This window comes from Centropristis striata, chromosome 6 (assembly GCF_030273125.1).
Source record: "Centropristis striata isolate RG_2023a ecotype Rhode Island chromosome 6, C.striata_1.0, whole genome shotgun sequence".
NCBI lineage: Eukaryota > Metazoa > Chordata > Actinopteri > Perciformes > Serranidae > Centropristis > Centropristis striata.
The window spans coordinates 36,210,901-36,230,224 of NC_081522.1; the positions used below are offsets into that span (position 1 = coordinate 36,210,901).

The window sequence follows — 19,324 nt, forward strand, 5'->3', positions numbered from 1 at the left end:
GTTATATAAGAAAGTACATGTCTTAGATATAGTAATAAATATATGACATGGTTTTGTACTAACACAGTTATAAATGTAATTTAAAACAACTCGGTGCTGACCAAGGTTATAATAGTTTTGGATTTTTCATTCGTTTTAATTTGGTTGTCAATTTTTCTTTTCAAATTCAGTTAGTTTTAATGAGTTTTTAGAGTGAGTTTGCTAGTTTTAATTAGTGATTATTTTTTTGAAAATGCTTAGTTTTAGTTTAGTTTTTATTAGTTTTAGTGTTAGTTTTTTTGTAATGGGGTATTTGTTGGGTGTGAGATTTAAAAAAATCACAATAAATTTTGCCTTCATTTCCTTTGTTTTATCCATCTCAGCCCCAATAAGGTTATTAAATTTGAATTTAAATTTGAATAAAACCAAATAGATGAAATAGGTTTCATATCAACCAAAAAGGTTTAGGTATGAAAAAAGTTGACAAAGACGAAAACTAAGGACATTTTCACTATAATTTTAATTAGTTTAAGTTAGTTTTGTAACCACAAAATACAGTTTCAGTCAGTTAGTCTTTTAAAAAACTCTCGTTTTTTATTTTTATTTCTGTTAACGAACATGTTTTTCCAATTCTAGTTTTCGTTATTTCGTTAGTTTTCATCAGTTTTGGTTAACTATAATAACCTCGGTGCTGACTTTTGGTTTCACATGGGACATGAACAGCAGAACATCCTTTCTCCATATCCAGACTCTGTCCTTGTGTGTCCTTTTTACCCTCTATCACCTGACAGGCTGCAGCCAGTTTGCCGAGTTTGCCGCTTGACATTAAACACATCTTTACGTTCTTTAATAAGCCGCTTGCACGGACGGCCTCTGAGGACACTGACCTCTGTTGCATGTTGCTCATGCATCAGACTCTTTCTTGTGCTCCTGCTCCTTCAGGTCTAATCAGACTTTTCACACAGACTCTTTCTATGACGTACAGACACGACCTGCATCTGAGCATCGCTCCAGAGCAATACCGCTAATTCATTTTCCTGCTCTTTGCAGCAGTGGTGGGATACAACAGTGTGCTTCCTTGTTGCTTCCTGGTGGAATGCTGTGGTGTGTCCTCACTGGAAACAATAAACTAGTAAACACAGTTCTCCACTGGAACATATTTTATTACAAGCTACACACCCAAGATGCAGTAAATTCACTATAAATCACAGAGTCTCTTTGTTCGTTGCTGTCTTGCATGTCTTAAAAGCTGCTTTGTGCATGTGCTGTCTGCCTGTAAAAGTGGTCAGTGCTTTGGGAAGCTAATCACTATTATGTTAGGACTTAAGAGCTTTTCAAATCCGTTGGTGAGATGCAGTGTTACCTGCAAAATCTGCAAATATCATTGTTGTCATTGTTGTGTGGTTATTATGTACAGATGGAACAATAATATCACAAACTGTTGTTTTTATTCCTTATACATGGAGCTAATTGTGCAAACTTTTTGTGTTTTTTTGCAGATTTGGATACGCGTCTGTGTCTATTTACTGCTGTTCATCACGCTTGGGGTACATTCAAGTAAATTTGACGTCAACCCAGTGACAGATGACATCTTTCGACTCTCTGTTTTGGTGAGCAGGTCAAACATTTCAAGATAAAGCCCCGGTCTTATCATAGCTGTCGCAGTCAGGCCGACTGGTCATTATCATATCTGAATTAGGTCAGAATCATGGTCACCATTATTGAACCAATTCTGTGTCTGTATCATATAATGTGGTGATCTATAGCCTGGTGCCAGCTAAATGAATGAAAAAACATCTTATCAGCAAAAAAGAGACAATAAACTCAATAAAGGGAACAAAAAAGCAGATAAACAGCTTTTTGTCAGCATGTTACCAACTTAGCTTGCAGGTATATGAACTGTATGTGTATGTGCTGTATTGCTAGATGTAAAACTGACAATTTATGTTGTACTTTGTTTTTTTTGCAGAGACAAAACATTCCTAAAGATTACAAAATTCCTGTAACATTCATTCCAAGGGAAGAGGTAAGATATGTTAAATTATAGGGTTTCACATATTACCATATTTTCACTCCCAACTTATTGAATGTTCAGTAGAAACCTTTCAAATAAGCCGAAGCCCTTGGCGTTACTCACACTGGAGCCTTTGGGTGCCTCTTCCTCAGCTACACCTGCATGCCAAACTTTGGCTGACCTTCCAACTGTTGTGCAGTGTAAATATTGTGTCATCTGCTGAGTGAACTTGTCTTAACTCTGAAAGTAAAATATGACTCAGAGGATTATTAGATTTCAGTTGATATGCAAACTGTTTCTCATCTGTGTCTTTTTTGTGTGTCTTTAATAAAACAGTATCCATGATTCATGCTCATTCCATGTCATGTTTCTGCTCTGTTTTTTTTCCTGCAGGGAGGGATGTGTTGGGTAAAATTAAACGTCTTCTACTTGGAGGAGAGTTTACAAGGCTTAAGCGACAAGTTTGGAAACATTTCATCCAACAGAAAAGATATTAGCATATTCATCCAAATGCTCCAAGAGCTGCGGCTCAACATGATGTCTGTGGTGAGTTCACAGCGTGTTTGTGCTCAATGTTTTCAATAACAGATGGGAGGGATAGCATGCATGTTGTTGCTGCTCAGTCGTAGGGTTCGAATCAACAATTTTGCTTTGATTTTTTCATATTTAAAGCTGAAATCTATAAATTGCCATTCCTCACAGCAGCAAGAGCCATTTAAATTGTGTTAGAACTACAACAACTTAATGCATGCTAATGCTATAGCTTCAGGGAGTCACTTTATTGCTGCAGCCATGTGGTGGGCACAACTTAAACTAACATGTAAAGTGGATCCCCCGCCAGGCAAATGTACTGACTCCGGCTTTATGAGGCTAAGAAGCTAGCAGGTCAGACAAACACTCATCTAAACCTTTTACTACACTGCACACATGGCTCGCATGTTTACTGCTGGATGAGGTTTCATTTATTGGACCAGCTGCTCATGACTTTATATTAACTAAAAGAAATGGTATTTTGTAAATGGATTTCAGCTTTAAAGCCAAGTTAATTCTGTCAGTTAACCCTCTGAGCCCCAACAGCGGCATTTTTCGCTCACTGTGGCCTTGTATTTCACTGCAATATATAAAATATATATATATAAAATGTATAAGTCCTGCAGCTCTATGGTGTCAGCACAATCATGGCTAGAAGTGGGAACAAGTGAAAATGTCTTTTGTGCCGAATAACACAGCTATAATAACAGAAATCACATAAAAATGTTTTTAAATTGGACAGAATCGAAAGAAAAATCACAATTTTAAGCTGCATTTTGGTAACAGGAACTTTCCTAACATATGATCCCTTCAAGGACCGTCGGAAAGTTCTAATTTCCACGATAATGCCTGTTTTTACAGTTTCTTTCTACCACAAACTGTGTTTTTTTTGGTGATCTATCAAAGGGTTCAGGGGATTAAACACTTGAAACTAACTGCTTAAAGTGGAACACGAGTCTCTTTGAACTGTCGTGTTTCTGTCCCTGCAGGAGCCGATCATGTATGATTTTGAGTGCCACTACAGGGAGGAGCGGTGGCAGACGGCGCAATACTTTGACTTTGTCAAAGACTTCCTTATAGCTGCACAGAATAAAGAAGATTCAGATGACTGTGATCCTCCTCCCTGTCCCACAACACCATACACAGTAACAACAGAAGAATATTCAACAAGTAAGTGTTTAATATTTTATGTGGTATTTATGTGTGGCTTGTTAACAGTTGGGAAAAAAATAGCTATAATATCAATGGTGGCATCAATGGTTTATAGCAAGGGTCTCAAACTCAAATTACCTGGGGGCCGCTGGAGGCAGTATCAAAATGACCAAAAAAAGGCACAAAATAACCAAAAAAGACACAAAATGACCAAAAAAGACACAAAATGACCAAAAAAAGACAAAAATGACAAAAAATACACAGAATTACCAGACAAGACACAAAATTATTTTAAAAAAGACACAAAATGACACAAAAAAGACACTAAATGACAGAAAAAACTAAATTACTTAAAAAAGACACAAAATGACCCAAAAAATACACAAAATGACCAAAAAAAGACAAAAATGACAAAAAATACACAGAATTACCAGACAAGACACAAAATTATTTTAAAAAAGACACAAAATGACACAAAAAAGACACTAAATGACAGAAAAAACTAAATTACTTAAAAAAGACACAAAATGACCCAAAAAATACACAAAATTACTAAAAAAGACGTTTAAATCTAAATCGGTTTACAGGATTTTCTATGTTATGCATCATAATCTGACATTAATAATTATTAATTATGCTTTTTTATTGTACAAACCTGATTCCAACACAGTTTGGACACTGTGAGAACTTTAATGATAGTAAGATGCAATGATTTGCAAATCCTTTGTGACCTCAATTCAATTGAATGCCTCACAAAAGTACAAAAGACGAGAAATCTAATGCTCAACCTGGGAATTTGTTTGTTTTTTTGTGTGTAAAAAACTGTTTTAGAATCAGGGTTGGACAGTTATTAAAGGCACAAATTGGCCTTTGGATGCACAAATATTTAGACATGAATCAACACAATTAGGCCTACTTGTTAAGAAGAAAGATGAGAATTAATTAATGAAGAATAAATATTTTTAATCACTTATAACTAGATAATTTTGGTCATTGTTGATTGAAAGAAACCGAATTAACTTTAATATTCATCTTAAACGAGTCATTTCTGTTAACAATACTAGTGCTGAAACATTTATTTCATCAGTTGATTCGTTCAAGATGAGAAAATTTACCAACAGTTTGAAAAACCACCAAAATATCACGATTTTCTGCATCTTTATGCATCTTTATGCAGAAACAAGTTGATAATGATAGATATTAATGATCTGTGGTTATGGGTTCAGTGCAGAGCTGTTTGTTTTACTGAAGCTCGGGAGAAACATGTTTGTTCCAGACATCACTATTAACTCCAGGTTTTTTTTTTAAAGCAAGAAAAAAAAGAGAGAAAATGATTCCATGACTTGTTTCAAAATCAGCTGCAGATTATTTCCATTGCTGAGGTATTTTCCAGCGAGGGCTGCGGTTCTTTTTATCAAGTCTTCCAACTTAGAAAAGTTTAGTTTCACATCTAGTTTTCACATGATCTTAGCAGGAGAGAGATAAGGTCAGCTGAGTAACTTACATTCCACCTTAGATCATCCTGATTTAGCCAACATTTCTCACCTTAATCGCTGAAGATCAACATTTACATTGGAGCTGCTAGAGCCTTGTGTAAAGCTTTTATCAGCCATAAAAATCACCTTTTGTCACTTACTTTTGTGTCTAGAAGACCAGAATTAGGCTTTTTTTGGACCAGAAATCACTTTATATCAAGCAAATATTGTATTTTCCAACCCAATATTCATTAAAAAGGCTGTTTCTGTGCCTTCAAAGTGTCAAATGTATTACATTTTGGCATTAAATTAAATATAAAGTGTATTTCAACATCCTCACACTGTACTTTTCATAATTTCAAGGAACATAATGGTTAACATGATTAACGAGCAATTTTCGGTAGAGAAAGTTTCTGTTCCCGTCACATTATTTGTCTTGTCGTGCAAGGCGTGATGAATCACTTACCCAACTGTCAACAAGATTATTTTGAAGATTTCCACTAAAATGTGTTTACATCAATGTCTGCGGGTTATCCAGAGTGAGTGAGAAAACGTGTTTTCGTTTTGTTTTGGTTTTTATCTTTCTTAACGAATAAACAAAAAAGAACAGTGGATTACTTATTCGGAGCCACAATATGAAAACAAGACACTAAAACACAATTCTAGCCAACAAAGACTTAGAAACATATTTACCAATTAGACATAATGTACACACAAATAACATACATAGAATAATATAAAGCAGTGGTTCCTAACCTTTTTCTTGAGGGAGCCACATTTTTACCATTAAAATCCTTGGTGACCCCCCCATTGTCCATTGCTTCTATGAAGCCGAACTCGATGTAACTTTCATGGTACCCTCTCTTTTTCTTTTTGAGTTATTCAGCATTTTCGTCTCCCTGAGGCTTCGCCATTTTTCCATTAGCTCTGTGTTTCTGTTGTTAGGCGAGGTAACCGTAGGTGAGGTTACCGCCAGGTGAGGTTACCGCTTGGCGAGCTTACAGCGAGGCGAGGTTACCGCGAGGCGAGGTTACCACTAGTTGAGGTTACCGCTAGGCGAGGTGACCTGTGTATACTGTAGGAGGGAAGTTACACATGTCCTTATTTTCGCGATATAGCCTTTATTTTTAAACTTTTCTATAGTGATTTTTTTTTTATTTAAATAAATGAACAAATGTTTAATGTAGCCCTTATTTAGTTGTTTTTGTCTCACTAATGAATTAAATGCTGACTCATCTATATTTAACAAATTAGATGTATTACATCCCTTAAAATCAAGAGGGCTTCGCGACCCCCCGTGGATCTTTGGTGCCCCCCTGTTGGGAATCACTGATATAAAGGACAACAACAACAATGAAAAGGACGATACACCAGTACGAAGCCACACGGCGAAAAACAGACAAACAAACAAACAAAACAAACAAAAAACACATGAATTTAGCCCAAACAGAAATATAGAGAGACTAGTAACAGACAGATTCCAGGATAAAAAGAGAATCATATGAAACGTTAACTAAATTCAAAGTTGGACCACAGCAACAATAGCTTTAGACCAATTGAGAAAACATGTTTTTTATGATTTCGGTTTAAGTGTTTTTTTGTGGGAAACGTTAGTGGCGGTTGGCGATGTAGGTCACGCTTCCCACACACACATTTTCCGAGTCGACTACAGATTGAAACAACATTCCAGTCAAGTTCACTTGGGCTTGTAAAAGCCCCGCCAAGCCTCTTTGGACCATTGTGAACGGGGCTCTATTTAGGACAGATCTCCTGTGGCCGCTTGGAGAAGCTTTTAATCCAGGAACCATTATTTCCTCACAAGAACTTTGCGAGATAAAAACCCGAAAAACGGTCTCAGTGCTTAGACGGCCCATTGAGACCCGGCTGAGTCACAGTAAGGTGTCCCCAGGTAGCACATGTGAAAAGGAAGAAAAGAGCCGAAACCTGATTGTGTACGTGTTGATTACAGAGCAATCTCCCAATCTTCCCAAGCGCTTGGCTTTTCTCTGCCGGAGTGGTCGGATTAGATCTTTTGTGTGTGTGTATGTGATGGGGGGGAGAAAAAGGCGGCGTTGAGTTGACTTTTTAGCACCTGACAATGAAATGTTTTCATCATACGGCACTTTTTTCATCCTCTCGTCTCCTCCTGTAACCCCAGACTCACCAACATGTCTCTTTTCTTTTGCTCCCCCCCCAGAATCAACATCTTCCTCCAGCAGTAAAGAGTGTCTAACAGACTGCAAACCACGTAAGTTCACAATTCTCACTATTATTTCAGAGAACTCAAGTGTCAGGTCTGTGATCGGGGCTGTAAAACCAGTCCAGCTGGTGTGTCGGAGCGGTAACAGTAATTTTTGCCACATTCTGCACAAAGTCGGCCCGTTCCCCCAGAGCTGCTGTCACTTGATTAATGACGCTCTACAGGGCAAATTCCTCATCTCGTCTTGTGTCTCTTGTCCTGTCTTGTCTGGCTCTTCTCTACCTGCCTGCTTCAGACCATTACAAGCGTTTTGGATTTGAGCTTGTCCGCCCGTATGTCTACACCAATCAGGATGCTCATCCATCCTCGTAGAACAGATTTCTGTGGAAGTCTTGAACGGAGATGAACTGATTAGATGTTCAAAGCCGACAGGGAGCTTAAAAAGCACATTTTTGGCCACAGATGTCAATTTAAGTGATGGCATTTCACATCCAAAAGATGTTCTTTTTTGGCCATTATTCAGCACCATAAACCAGGGACAGAATTGGTGAAACTAGGGCTGGGCCATATGGACCAAAAACATGTCTAGATATAAGCTCTTAAATTAAACTCTTATGACCTATTTTGGTTGTCATCATAATATTTGTCCAAACAACTGTACCTTTAGTTGTACCAGGCATTAAAATGAACAAGAAATTTAAGCCAAAAACAAGGGTGGTCTAATCATTTTTTCCATGACATTACAAGGAATTTTACTGGTTCTCTAAATTAAGTTATCCACCAGAACAGAGAATTTCCCAATCCTCTCCTGCAGAGCTCTCACTGCTCCCACAACAAACAGCTGATACAAATGATCGGCTCGTCATCGAAACAAGCTTGTTAATCATTTAAATCAGCTGTTTGTTGATGGAGGGAGAGATCTAAACATGCGAAGGCCAGTGAAGACATGAAGCAACAGCAGAGCTTCACTTTAAAAGCTTCGCCTCAAGGACGGTGGTCAAGTGGTTGCCACTTTCATCTCACAGAGAGAGAGTTCGGTTGGAATCTGGCTCTTGTGTTCAAGGTTCAAGGTTTCTTTATTATCCCTGAGGGACAATTCACTGTGCAACAGCAGGATGCATCATAATCAGCACATACACAAGCAAACAAACCATCATCCACAACAGACAAAATGCATACTACATACAGGTGCATGTCAATAAATTAGAATATCATTGAAAATCAGAATCAGAATTACCTTTATTGTCATTGTTCAGAGTAACAAGTACCATTACAACGAAATTAGCCATCAACCCGTCCAAACGTATACAACACACACAAACAATATGACAGAGATGAAGAGAAAGAAATACGGCACACCTTGACTATGTTTTGCGGCCTGTTTTTGTTTTTCAGAGTGAGGGACCAAAACCAGCACACAAAAGCAAAAGAAAGGATAGTTTCAACTAGAAAATTTCCTCTGGGGAAATTCTGAAGGGCCACGGGGGCTACTGCCGGTGTGTGTACACTATGATGAGATTCTTCAGAGATTTCAAACAATTAATACTAGTAATGTTATAATACTATATAATATACAAGGAGCACACCTACAACAAGCATTCCTTTTCAAGTATTTATTTATACAGCAACCTATGACCTTTAACCTCAAAATGTGCGAAAAATTCGTATTCTGTAGAGAAAAGTAATAGCACACCGATCCCGATCAAACCGCACGTTTTGACATATAATTTGTAGCGGGACGAAATTGCGTCCGGAAGAGGAAGAAGAAAAAATCCACAGTATAACAGTAGTGCTCGGTGCGATTGCCCCGTGGCTCTAATAAAACAACAATAAAAAAATTCTCATAAAAGTCTTGTCGACATTAAACTCTGAAGAGTTTGCACGTTCTCTCCGGTTCCTCCGGCTTCTTCTTGTCCACAGACAAGCAGCTTGACTGTAGATGAGAGTGAGAGCGCGTCTGTCTCTGTGTCGAGGTCGTACCTCGCCTCGCGCCCAGAGTCAGCTGGGGATCGATCCGGCCTGGAGTTCAGATAAACGTTTTTAAGGCTGACGGAGCGGCTCGTTCTTGTCTTTCATCCTTCGTCCGTCCAGCCGATCTGAGAAAACCCGTCTTTGATTTTGTCCCTGGTCCTCCCCTTTGCCCCGGCCTCCACTGATCTGCACTTAATGCTTGTTAAGACGCTTGACCTCTGAGCTTTGATGTCACCAGCGTGGCACACCCCTGTGAAGAACACAACACGGACCACTTAACACTGAGAGAAGACCAGCAGGAGGCTGTTGAACACACTGAAGCATCTCGGAGAGAACAGTCGTCTCTGTCTCTCTCTGAAGAGGCCTTCAGTGTTGTGAGTCCAGTCTAGATTTTATTGATTTAGACCCCAAGGTGCTTGTAGTCCCAGAACCAGAACAGGGCGCCTCCTGTTCCTTCATTGGCTGGGCCGATATGGAGCTCAGGTGATTGTTGTCAGATCTATTAGTCCGCTGTAAAAACTGCTCGATTCTCAAGGGAAAAGACTCACTGGAGACGTAAAAGGTCAATTAAACTTTAACTTCTGCCAAAAAATTGCACATCATACCTTTTGAAAAAGCCAGTGCAAAGAAGCTAAAATCGGGGTGAAGTGTAGTCGTCTGTTAAAACGAGTAAAAAGTCGTAGCTGCTCGTTTTGATCCGTCTGTTGTTTCTGGAGAGCAGAACGTTGATCTGGATGGAGTTATGATGACGAACCGTGTCCAATCATACCAATTCACAGAAAGGTTGTTTTTTTAAAACTGTTTCCATTGCTCCCATCAGGAATCACTTTTTTCAAATTCAGAGAAAAAAAACAAAACAATTGATGCTTAATAGTTGGACTGTGGTCAATAAAGAAAATAAAACTGGAACATGAAAACAGCCCAGAAGAAGCCGGGGAGGTTATAGGACGCAGCTTGACGACAGAAAATCCACCAACACAAGGAGTAAACATTTAACGGGACACGGTGCAGGGTTGTCGAGGTTAATCAGCAGGGAAATGTCAGCAGACTTTGACAGTTATGTGTAATGGGCAGAAAACCTCAATCGCATGCCGTCCTTTTGTCTGCAGCTGTTTAAGATTAGAGAGTATGTTGCTATGGATGCAGTTCAGATTTTAACATTAAACATTCCCCGTTTTATGGAGAATCAGGGGATTTTTTTAAGGTTCCAGCTTTCATTTTGATGCTCACCACATAACTTAAGATGCAGCTCAGCATTGCATGTGAAGTTGTTCTGATCACAAATCTGTAATAAAAAGTAGAATTAATTAAAATGGATTAAGGGTTTAGGATGAGGATATGAAGGCCACACTCAGTTTATGTCGTATAAGTTGGTGCAGGGATTTTATTAACATTTGTTTCACAGATTTGTTGCAAAATTGGACCTTTTTTACGCTTGAAAATGGATAAAAATAGTCAAAAAACCTCCAAAATCCCACATTTAGATACCAAAACCTTGAGGAACATCCATGTTCTGATTTGGTCTCAAAAACGTTTGACATTTTGGAGATAATTTTATTGTTTTATTGTATTGTTTTATTATATAATTTTTTGCCAAAACTTCTGTTGTCTAAACTGCTCATAAACCCCCTTTATTGTCAACATACATAAGAAAACTATACATCCTCTGAATGCTCTAGCTCTCTAGTTAATGGTTGTAAAGGATCATGAGGCTGAGATTATCCTAGAGGTCACAGCAGCTCATTTTATACACTGAGCTCAAGGTTTCAGGAACTCTTTCCCTGCAGTGAGATGCTAACATCACAACACAAATCTGAAACGACGTGCGTGTAAACTGCAACTTCACCGGCTGTCAGATGAATAAAACTGGCTTACAATTCCAGTTAAAAGAACGTGAATTATCATCTGTACAAACACTATTAACGACTCAATGCCACACTGCTGCTTAATGACACAACAGAGACATTGACACTGTGAGTTTGCTTTGAGCACTTTGTCTCGTGAAATGGAAAATAACTGATGAAAGACGACATTCATCATCATCATCACTTTTTTCTGGTGCTTGAAAGCTTGAAAGTCCCTCTCTCGTCTTCACAGTGACTTCTGCTCATTGTTATTTCTCTCTCTGGGATGTTTGAATGCAGCACGCGAAGAGTTGCAGGCTGTTTTTTCACCGAGCTTTAACCTTCTGGAGTCTCCAAAAGCTCCAAATCCAGACTTCTTCATCACATCCAGACTAGAAAACAAAGCAGCGTGGAGCCCTACTGTAAATTTACCTCTAAAGTTCTGGCTGTAAACTCCATGAGGCCAGTTTCAGTTTGATGATGATATACCAAGTAAAACTGGAGACAAGCTCAAATATATTTAGTATAAAATGATAGAACTGGATGGAACCCTCTTATATGTTAGATTTGACACCTTTGTTCACATTTGCAACATTTACAATTCTTTATTGAGCATGATAGTGTTTTGAAAGTAAAAAAAAGATTCAAAATCACATTTTATGTTGGACTAATGGACTAAAAAAGACACAAAATGACCAAAAAGGACACAAAATGACTAAAAAAGACAGAAAATGACCAAAAAAGACAGAAAATGAGAAGACAGAATGATCAAAAAAAAAAACACAAAAGACAGAAAATGAGAAAAAAAGATAGAAAATTAATAAAAAAGGACACAAAATGATTTAAAAAAGACAGAAAATGACCAAAAAGGACACAAAATGAGAAGACAGAATGACCCAAAAAAAACGACAAAATGACCAAAGAAGACACAAAATGACTAAAAAGGACACAAAATGACTAAACAAGACACAAAATGACCAAAAAGACACAAAATGAGAAGACAGAATGACCCAAAGAACCCACAAAATGACCAAAAAAGGATTAAAAAATGGACAAAATAGCCCCAGACTCCACAGAGTTAACTGGTCCAGCGTGATTTTGTGACATCACAGCCAGTTTAGAAGGCAGTCATGGGGTGCAACATGATATTTAGTTTTATGTTCCCTGTCAGCTGAGGAACACTTCACACATCACACATGAATGCTCAATGAAAGTAACACTTGATCCTAGAAATATTGAAGCAGAAACTGATTTTTTTCTCTCTCTCCTGTCTGTGTTGCAGATCATGATCATCAGAAGATCCTGACTGAGGTGGTGGAGCGAAGCCTTCTTTCCTTACTGTTCATTCCACTCCTAGCTCTTGTATTCCTGCTTGTGTGGAAGGTGAGCTGACCTTTGACCCCCTCCACCCCGACACAAAGCTTCTTTCATTCCCTCAGGCGCCTTAGAGATATGACTGTTTGTTATAGCGGCCTATTTTGTGTTGTTTTCACGAGATACGGCTTTGTAGCGTGTCATTTATGGCAGGCGGCGGGGCCCTTTCATGTCCCTGCAGCGCTCTGCAGCTCTCTGCTGCCGCTGTTACAACTAGAACTGAGTGTTTTAACGAGAACTTCTTCTCTGAAACAGGTCCGATCACGGAGGAACGAGGAGGGTCTTCAACAGAATCCTGGAGAAGACGGACTCTTTGCAGGAACGGAAGCGAGCGCACCTCCACTAGATGCTGAAATATCAGAAAAGTGAGCTTTTTGTTTAACTCTTTGACATGCACGACATGCTGACTCTGCAGATTGATTGCTTACTTTGTGCCAAATGGCTGCAGATAGTGTGAGTCTCTCACACTATCTTCTATCATCTTTCACCCAGTGGTCCTGCAGAGGAAAGTTGTGATTGATATCATGGGGAGATTATGAGCCGACAGCCCCACCACCTTGTTCTTAAGCCTCAGTTTTCTGTGGTTTTCTTGTCTCTTTTGTGTTGTGTTTTGGTCTTTTTTTGTGGTTCTGTTTATGTCTGTGGTTGGTTTTTTACCATTTATGTAGTTTGATTGTCTTTTTGTGGTCATTTTGCTTCTATTTGTGACTGTTTTTTCATCCTTTTCACAGTCATTGTGAGTCTCGGTAAGTCTCTTTGTGTTGTGTTTTGGTTCTTTTTGCAGTTTTTTTGTTGTCTGTTGTTGGTTTATAGCATTAGTGTAGTCTTTTTGTGTCTCTTTGTGGTTGTTTCGCCCCTTTTCACATCTTTTATCGTCACCGTCGTTTTTATCGTTTTGAGTCTCTTTATGTCTCTTTGTAGTCATTTTGTCTCTTTGTGGTTGTTTCGCCCCTTTTCACAGTCATTTTGAGTCTTTTTATGGTCTCTTTGTAGCTGTTTTTATGTCTCTTTGTAGGCATTTTCTGATTTTTGTGGTCATTTTGAATCTCTTTGTGGTTATTTTGCCACTTTTCACAGTCTTTGTGAGTCTCTCTATGTCTCTGCGTCTCTTTCTGGTTGTTTTGCCCCTTTTTCACAGTCAATTTGAGTCTTTATATGGCCTCTTTGTAGCTGTTTTATGTCTCTTTATGGCTCATTTGTGTTTTTTTGGTCATTTTGAATGTCTTCATGTCTCTTTGAGTGACGTGTTGTCTGTGAAGGCCAGGGGGACGATGAGTAATCTATCCGTGACTGACATCTTATTATTTCTTTCACATATTTACGTGCTTTGCCTCAGTGGTTTTTGATGCTTTAGAAGAAGGAGTACATGCTTGGATAGACCTCTCAGTACCTGCTGGAATAAAACTGAACTCATTCCATTGGCTTTGTCCTTGCCAAGCTGAACTTCACTGTTATTTTCCATGAGTTTCTGAGTGAACAATGAAGCATAGAAATGCAGTTTGGCTGCTGACAGCTCCTGACCCTGAGAGATTAAACTGCAGCAGCACTGTCCTCCTATCAGTCAGTCTGTACTGATTAATCAGCCGCGTAGGAAGTGGAGAGTTTATTGTCTAACATCTTTTTTTTTTCTGTCCACTCACAGAAACAAGTTGAACGTCATTGAAATAGTGTAACGCCTCCACCCGTCGATGTTCTTCAGCATTATTGGTAAGATTCGTCACATTTTGTTAAATAACAGCGACATTTATTTGCACAATTAGAATTACATGAAATGACAAAGATAACAAATAATGTTAAGTGCAGGGAGAGGCAGAAAATCCATATGGGCTTATTTAAAGCCTCCACCTGAAATATCATCATTTCATACTTATAAGTTAGTTATAAGAAAGTAATAACAAACTGATAATAGAAGAAAAAAACACATGTATAACATCAATGACAAGTTATAATGACAATAACAAAAATGACAATATAAAAACAAAAATTAACATGATATAAAAGTGTATTTGTGTGTGAATTAGAATTTTTTTTTTTTTTATATATCTTTTTTGGTGGGGCGTTCCCAGTGGCACACCTGGTAGAGCGCGTACCACAGAGGCCCAGTCCTCGTACGCTGGTGGCCCGGGTTCCAATCCAGCTCGGAGCCCTTTCCCGCATGTCTTCCCCTTTGTCTCCCCCTTTCACTCTGTCTTATCAATAAAGCCCAAAAATGGCCAAAAAATATCTTAAAAAAAAAAAAAAGATATTTTTTGGGCATTTTGTAGCTTTATTGACAGATGAGATATTGAGAGTGAAAGGGGAAGACATGCGGGAAAGGGCTCCGAGCCGGATTCAAACCCGGGCCACCAGCTTACGAGGACTGGACCTCTGTGGTACGCGCTCTACCAGGTGTGCCACCGGGAATGCCCCGAATTAGAATTTTAAAACAGCAGTTAAATGGGCTTTTAGACATCTTTTGAAACATTTTATGCTATCGATCGCTGGCTAACGTTAGCATGCTATGATCAGCCGCTAACGCTAGCATGATATCGATCGCCGGTTAGACGCGTGCATCACTTTTAAGTGTCCTCTGGAAACACGTCTGTTGTGTTGTGGTCGTTGCAGCGTGTTTTCTAAATGCTGTGCTCGTGTTGTCAAATTGATGAAGATGTTTTCTCAATTTGCTTGTGTTTTGTGTATTTGCATGTGTTTTATGAAGCTGCAGCCCTGTGAGCTCTCAGGGCCAGCGTATAATCCTCCTAATTATACCAATAGATTAATTTATTGTGTATTTTGTTAAAGACCCTGGGCTCTGAACCCTCTCCCTGCTCATCTCTCTCTCACAGGGCTCTCTACTCTTTGCTCCAGTTGGCGTCCAAAGGTGATGAAAAACAACCACAAAGCTGAATTCCATAGCGAGATCTCCAAGGTAAAAAAGGCCTGTTTTTGACTGCTCTTCAGACGTAAAGGCTGGCAGACGCCTCAAGATTCCTCTGGATAAAAAACAAAACAGCGCCTGCTACCTACCTACCGAACGGATCGGCTTGCCTTTCTTGTAAGACTGCATTAACCCCGTGCTTTTTGAAAAGACTTTAGCAGAGAGAAACCCGCCGTACCACCACACCCTCAACTGGATCCTCCATCTGAACCTGCTGCACCATCGGGGAGAACTTCCCTCTCTGCACCTTGCTACAGTCTGGTTTTTTTTTGTTTTTGTTGTTGGACCCACCAGTTCATCTTCACACAGCAGAGCAGAGAGTGACTGACTGGTATCTCTTGTGTGAACTGAGGCATGAATTACTACCTCCGGTGACCCCCCCGTTAACACACCCTCCACCGCTCTACAGTTTCCTCTTCCTCATCCAGGGTTTCCTCCAGAATATAACGTCGTAGTTCCACGGTGTAGTCTCGTCGTCTGCTTCGGGCATGTACCCTCGGGGGTGTTTGATGTATTTATTTATTGGCGGCGGCACTGAGCTGCTGCTGTTGATACAACTGAAATGTTTCAAGCAATCATTTAAAGAGCACCTCTACTAATGGGTCACATTTAAAGAACAATCTATATATTAACACATCATAAACCCCAAAAAAACACATTCTTGAACAACTTGCATTTCCTCATGTGACGTTGTTGTCGTCGTTGTTGTATTTGTTGTTGTATTTGTCGTTGTTGTTGTTGTTGTTGTCGGTATATATGACTCGGGTGATTTCTGTCGTGTGAATGGATTACATGGAGAACAAAACACATATATAGAAGATATGCTGCTTTGACTAACTTACATTTAGACCATTGAAATCTGCTTCTGAATATCAGGGATGACTTCTGTGGATCCAGGATGTGTTTTTTTTTTGTTTTTGTTTGTTTTTGTAAAAAAAAAAGTTTTAAAAAGATGAGAAAAAAGGGGAATTCAGAACGTAGGTCTTAAGACAACGCTGGGCCTCCTGTAGTTGAAAGTTAGTTCTCCGATGCCTTCATGATTGTTTGTTTTTTTTACTTTTCTCTCCTTTTATGCTTGAAAAGCAAAAAACTGTTACAGAGGGGATTCTTTTGACGGCCATTCCTCGACGAAAGGAAACTAAAATCTTTGTAAAAAAAAAAAGAAAGAAATTGTGTAAAAGCAAGAAACACATGTTGGTAAAAAGTGATTGAAATAATAACATTAATAATAATAATAAGATTGAATATACAAATGCCATATAATATTATATTTTAAAATCAAGCTATAAATTCTTGCCTGTTCACTCAACGACCAAATATACTCATATAACAAATCAAATCAATCTGTTCTTACTGACTTTGCCTTCGTCCACTATCAGTGTTGTGTTTGCAGAAGTGAAACCCAAAAAAAAATCGAGACAATCTGTCACAGCTAGTTCATGCATTTATCAAGAATCTGTAGAAAAAGGATGATACCACTGTTGTAGGAACTCTTTACAGACATGCACCTTAGTTTTCACACCCAAAAATATCAGTTTTGCCTTAAAAGTTGTAATACACTGTCAAAGGAAGAGCACTGTCATGTCCTGTCACACAATAATGTGACTTTAAAGTTTCTTTTTGTTGTTTTGTTGAAAGAAGCACGGTGCATTTTCTTTCTCTCTGCAAGAAATTATTTACTGGAAGCCAAAATTTCAAACAGTCGGCATGACATTTTTTCTTTTTTTCTGCTCCGCATGCATCCAAACTGCAGAAGCCCTCGGGCTCATTCCAGCATTAGATCAATGAGCCCCTCCCTGCCTTTGTTTCTTCATGCACTCTCAGATCTGATAAGTGCGGAGCTGGAGGTGCTCCCTTTCTCAGTGATGACAGATCTTATCAGAGCTGCTGCTGCTGCTGCTGCTGGCGGAGGGGGGAGGAAGTCAACGGGTTTAAAGACGAGATCTAAACGGCTCCGACTCCCACAAAGCCTTGCTCCATAAAGCAAAGCAAGGGCGGATTAAATAAGGAATAAAACTGAATTTGGGGGTTATTAATGACAATCAGTGAAGAGGACCTTTAATAAAGTGGCAGGACACAAACACACTAAACTTCTTTCCATATCTAGTCTGAGTATTTCTATCATGTTTGTGGTCTTACATTGTCCATTCTTGGTTTTCGTGCCTTGTTTGATTCGTGTGATTGACTCCGTGTGTAAATGTCAAAAAAGAAAAAAAAAGCCTGTCTGTGTTTCTGTGTGGTAGCAGGAAGTGAAGAGATCGTGACAGGGCAGGTTAGAACAATCTCGCCACAGTAATAACTCAGTAGAAATCAGAAATCAGCCCCTCATGGCAGTTTAGTTGGCTCGACCTGTGCTCGATCCGGATTCGGAAGGCGGTTTATTCAGGAATAAAAAGCAGTGCTTCAGTGTGTGAAAACTCAGAATAAACTGCAGTGGTTGTGACATTTCTGTTACTTTTTTTTTTTTTTTTTTTTTTGCAACTTTTAGGAAACAGTTCAGCCGGTAACTCTGCGTGTTTCATGTGTATTTGGGACTATATGTTGGGAATTTTTCTTGTAGGAGGAGGAGTATATTGTGCAAAATTGAATCTGTGTTTGAAAAAAGTATAAAAAAAAGTTAAAAAAAAAAAAAAAAAGTATACCACATTGGTGTTCATATAGTTCAGAGCAACAGTACCTTTCAGCATCAATAGCTGGAATTCTTTGGTGTGGTAAAGTATTGCTTGTCATGTTGAACTGCAAGATCATTTTATTCATTCAAAAATGCATTTTTTGAACTATTAGCAACCCCCCGTGCCATATCCTCTATGGCAGTTTAGAGCCGAGTCTGTGTCGGAAAAGAAGAATACCACATTGGTGTCGCTATAATCCACAGCAACAGGACTTTAAACAGGAATATCTGGAATTGTTTTTAAAAAAAAAACCTATTTAAAAAGCTTTTAGCTCGGGAAAAAAATGCATTTTTGAACAAAAGCGTATAATAATCTCTGGCAGTCTAGACCTGAGACTTTCGTCCAATCCACTTTAGGTTTTCGCTTCTCTCCATGAAGACTATTACTGCAGTCCCCAGTATTCAGACAGAGACACGGGCTCGTCTCGCCACAAACAACCAAACTAACAAACAAACAAACAAACAAACTCTGTCCAAAGTTGCTTTTTATACATAGTCTATGAATATCATGAGCTGCAACAGGTCTAAGCTGTGAACAAAAAAAACAAAACTGACAAAAAAAAAAGAACATGGTCTCCCATTTTCCTGTCTATGCAAGAGCCACAAACAGTCGGAAGCGCGGCTGACGCGCGGAGACGAGCGACTCCGCGCGTCAGCCGAGAGAACGACTGGCCTGAAATACTGATCTACTGCTGTGAGGTCTGAGAGTGAGCAGAGCTGAACAGATCCAACCGTCCCGCTGCAGGGGTCCATCCAACTAAACGGCTCTAGGCAGGAAATAAGACTGGGTGCCAAAAAGCAAATGTAATTATTGCCCAGTTGGTATTCTGGGTGAAAACTCTACTGTTTTCTGTATTTTTGTATAAATGTAAAGAAACATATATGAGATATGAATAAAGTACACGTATCCAACTGTAACTCATCTGGTGTGTTTGCTGTGAGTGGGGATGGGAATAATTCATCAATTCATTAATTAAGAATTTGGGCGCTCACGTGGGATTTTTAATCGATCTGTGTATTTTTTTTAGTTTTAGGTCAAGTCAAGTCAAAGTTTATTTATGGAGCACATTTTAAATATTATATATTTATTATATATTATATTTATATTATAATATATATATTATTATATATATATTATATTTTTCAATATTAAAATTCAATAAAAATCATACAAAAAGATAGTGATAAATAAAAAC

At 38.7% G+C, this 19,324-nt stretch overlaps 1 protein-coding gene across 1 annotated transcript in view; it reads left to right on the forward strand.

Annotated features, from left to right (window-relative positions):
• kitlga (kit ligand a) overlaps nt 1-19,046 on the forward strand; it is a 40,015-nt gene extending 20,969 nt beyond the window's left edge. Inside the window, exons 2-10 of the mRNA XM_059335770.1 lie at nt 1,479-1,589; nt 1,949-2,005; nt 2,387-2,539; nt 3,514-3,694; nt 7,349-7,399; nt 12,449-12,549; nt 12,796-12,905; nt 14,183-14,247; nt 15,366-19,046. Of these exons, the coding sequence (XP_059191753.1) occupies nt 1,479-1,589; nt 1,949-2,005; nt 2,387-2,539; nt 3,514-3,694; nt 7,349-7,399; nt 12,449-12,549; nt 12,796-12,905; nt 14,183-14,213 (795 nt within the window). The 3' untranslated portion in view covers nt 14,214-14,247; nt 15,366-19,046. The remainder of the gene's footprint in view (nt 1-1,478; nt 1,590-1,948; nt 2,006-2,386; nt 2,540-3,513; nt 3,695-7,348; nt 7,400-12,448; nt 12,550-12,795; nt 12,906-14,182; nt 14,248-15,365) is intronic.
• Nucleotides 19,047-19,324: the final 278 nt, after the last annotated feature.